Genomic DNA, 2,707 nt, shown 5'->3' on the forward strand with positions numbered 1-2,707 from the left:
TATATCTTTCATTGGATGGGGATTGTCCTTAACGCGTGGAATGAGCTTCTTGGCAAAAGAGAGTCCATGCTTTGCTTTAAGGTTTGGTTTTTCACTTGAAGCAAGTTGACAGACTTTGGCAGGATTAAGCTTTATCTTAACATCAGAATCAGCTAAGAAGAGATCAGCCAATGTGATTCTCTCTCCTTTCTTCTTCTTTTCATCAGCCTCCATATCGTATGATTCCATCACTTCATGACAAATAACAGGTGGAGCCACCACAATTTCGTTGAAACTCCTCACCACATCTCCATCATCATAGTTTTCACTGACAATATCCTCAAAGTTGTGCTCAAATGTGTTGTATATCAATGGATTCAGTTCCTCGTGCTCAGCACTATAGCACTTTTCCTCTTCCTCATCCACCATGATGCTGTTCTCTCCTTCACCATCTTCTTGTTCAACTTCAATTTCCAAAGCAAAGTATTCTTTGTGAGGGTTCATGGACTTCAAGGGATCATAGCCAAGAGTCCCTATGGTTAGAATGCCGTCTTCCCATCCACCAAGTGATTCAGTAAGGGCAACTTGTTTCAGCAAAGCTTGACTATCCGCGTTGTTGATTGCAGGTTCAGTTTTTTTCATGTTTGAAGCAAACCCATCTGAGTGAAAGCCAAAAGATTCATTAGAAGAGAAGATGACACTGCATAAAAAACAAAACCTTATCGTACTATTCAAGGTTGGTTAAATGGATCACATGATCCCATTCAGTTGGTTAAACAGTAGAGTCCATCAGAGAAGAAAAGTTGCCACTCTCTTCAAAAAAAGAACAAAAACAACCTATGTACATAATCATGGAGATTTGTTCATAGGCACCATATTTCTGAAGGATGAGACTTATTAAATTGTAAATGAGAGAAGTTATAGATATAGGTCAAACCTTTCAGAGAGTTATGGTGAAACCTCTTGTGCACCCAATTGAAGATCTGTAACAAAAACAATTCACGAAGATAACATATGAATACCTATAAGAACACTACATATGATAAACTTCCAACCTACAAGGACTAAAGGAAAAGAAGTACAAGAAATTGAAAATATGCATGAAGAGCAAAATGGTTGTGTGCATGGTTTCAATTCAATTCAATCACCTTCATTGTTTTTCTCGTTCAGAAAAGCTGGCCAGAGAATGGGGCTGTGCTGGGTAATATTGAAATGGGTGAAGGAGTGTGGAGGTCAACATAATAAGGAACAGGAATAAACCCGCAAAGAGGATCAAAATTGGTGGTTGAACAAGGCTGTGCCACGTGGTCACTGGCCCCCATGTTGTTCAACCATGTTCGTGTGTCCGTAGCATAGTATGCTTAAAGAGTCATCATGTTAGTCTTCTCATCAGTACTTGTTCACTTTCACGTTGCACATGCTGATGGGGGGTTTTCATTTACAGAAACGTTTGGTGTTGTTTGTTTGTTTTAGATTTTCATGGAATTGGTTTTGCAATACTGTTGATGATATATAATTGAGAAATGTATTCAAATTAGTTTTAATCGCAAATTTGGTATTGAAAGTTACGTTACGGTGTGTATAAAACTAGTAGGCCTCTTCTTCGATGATTAGTTCTCTTTGTTGCCAACGTTTAACCCAAAATGACATGAGTCATTTTAACAAGCAGTTTGGGTGCAATCTAAAAACCAGTTCGTATTGGTCCAGTTCATTTCCTAGTTGATTGTTTCCTGTGTGTACTTCTCAATGACATAATCTTTTGAGCACCATGAATCACTCAGAAGTAAAATACTCATACCAGATAAATTCCACGCATATAAGCTATGTATGTATTCATTAAAATCGGTTTATAGTGATAAAAAAAATTGATCATGTTAAACAGATCCAAATTTCTCCAATTTCGTTTGACTTTACTACATTGATCATGTTAAACAGATCCAAATTATATTAATAACTGAGTGAATGTTTACGTAAAAAGCTCTACGGAGATCACATGCGCATTGTTTGATAGGGGTAATAGGTACATGCATAAGATAATTCCATACACAAACAAATTAAAAATTTATATACTCATATATCTCTAAAATACTAAACATTTTTCTTTTTAGCATCAATCATTAAAATTATTTTATTTTAAGTAATTTAACCTTAATTAAATGATTGGATAATTTTTTTTATATAAATTTTACAGTAAATATTTTAATATACACAAAGCATTGCATATTAATTACATATATTAACAATATATAAATAGGTTGAATCTGTAAGAATATTTAATTATTATGAAAAATTATGATAGGGTAATTAACTTATATTCTAATTAATAAAAATTATTTTTTGTAAGCAAAATTTTATTTATAGTTGAGTAAAATGCTTTGTCTTAAATACATGTATAACTAGGTCAAATTAAAAGATATAAATAAAGACAAGATTCAAACACAAACAAAATAAGAAAGAAAAGATTGATGGTTTATGCATGTATTTTAAATTTCGTAAATTTTTATACTTAAGTGTACTAGTTGGGTTATTTTATTTAAAATTGTTTCTATTTCAGATTACACTTTTGTTTTTTTCCCTTCTAAATAAATGTTTTAAAAGTATAAATTAGGGTGAAAACAATGGAATGATAAGTGAAAAAAAATTATAGATTGATTATGAGTAAAGTATTATAATGGACATATGTAAAGTCAAATGAAACAAAAACATAAAAAAAACATCTATGTTTTGT

General features: G+C 32.5%; 1 protein-coding gene across 1 annotated transcript; it reads right to left on the reverse strand.

Annotated features, from left to right (window-relative positions):
- Window positions 1-1,227, reverse strand: LOC108347294 (protein TILLER ANGLE CONTROL 1). Its single transcript, XM_017586462.2, is given in 4 exon segments — window positions 1-80; window positions 82-638; window positions 917-962; window positions 1,128-1,227. Coding segments are annotated over 4 exon segments (681 nt in total). The 5' UTR covers window positions 1,134-1,227; the 3' UTR covers window positions 1-8.
- Window positions 1,228-2,707: the final 1,480 nt, after the last annotated feature.

Source organism: Vigna angularis, chromosome 9 (genome assembly GCF_016808095.1).
Source record: "Vigna angularis cultivar LongXiaoDou No.4 chromosome 9, ASM1680809v1, whole genome shotgun sequence".
NCBI lineage: Eukaryota > Viridiplantae > Streptophyta > Magnoliopsida > Fabales > Fabaceae > Vigna > Vigna angularis.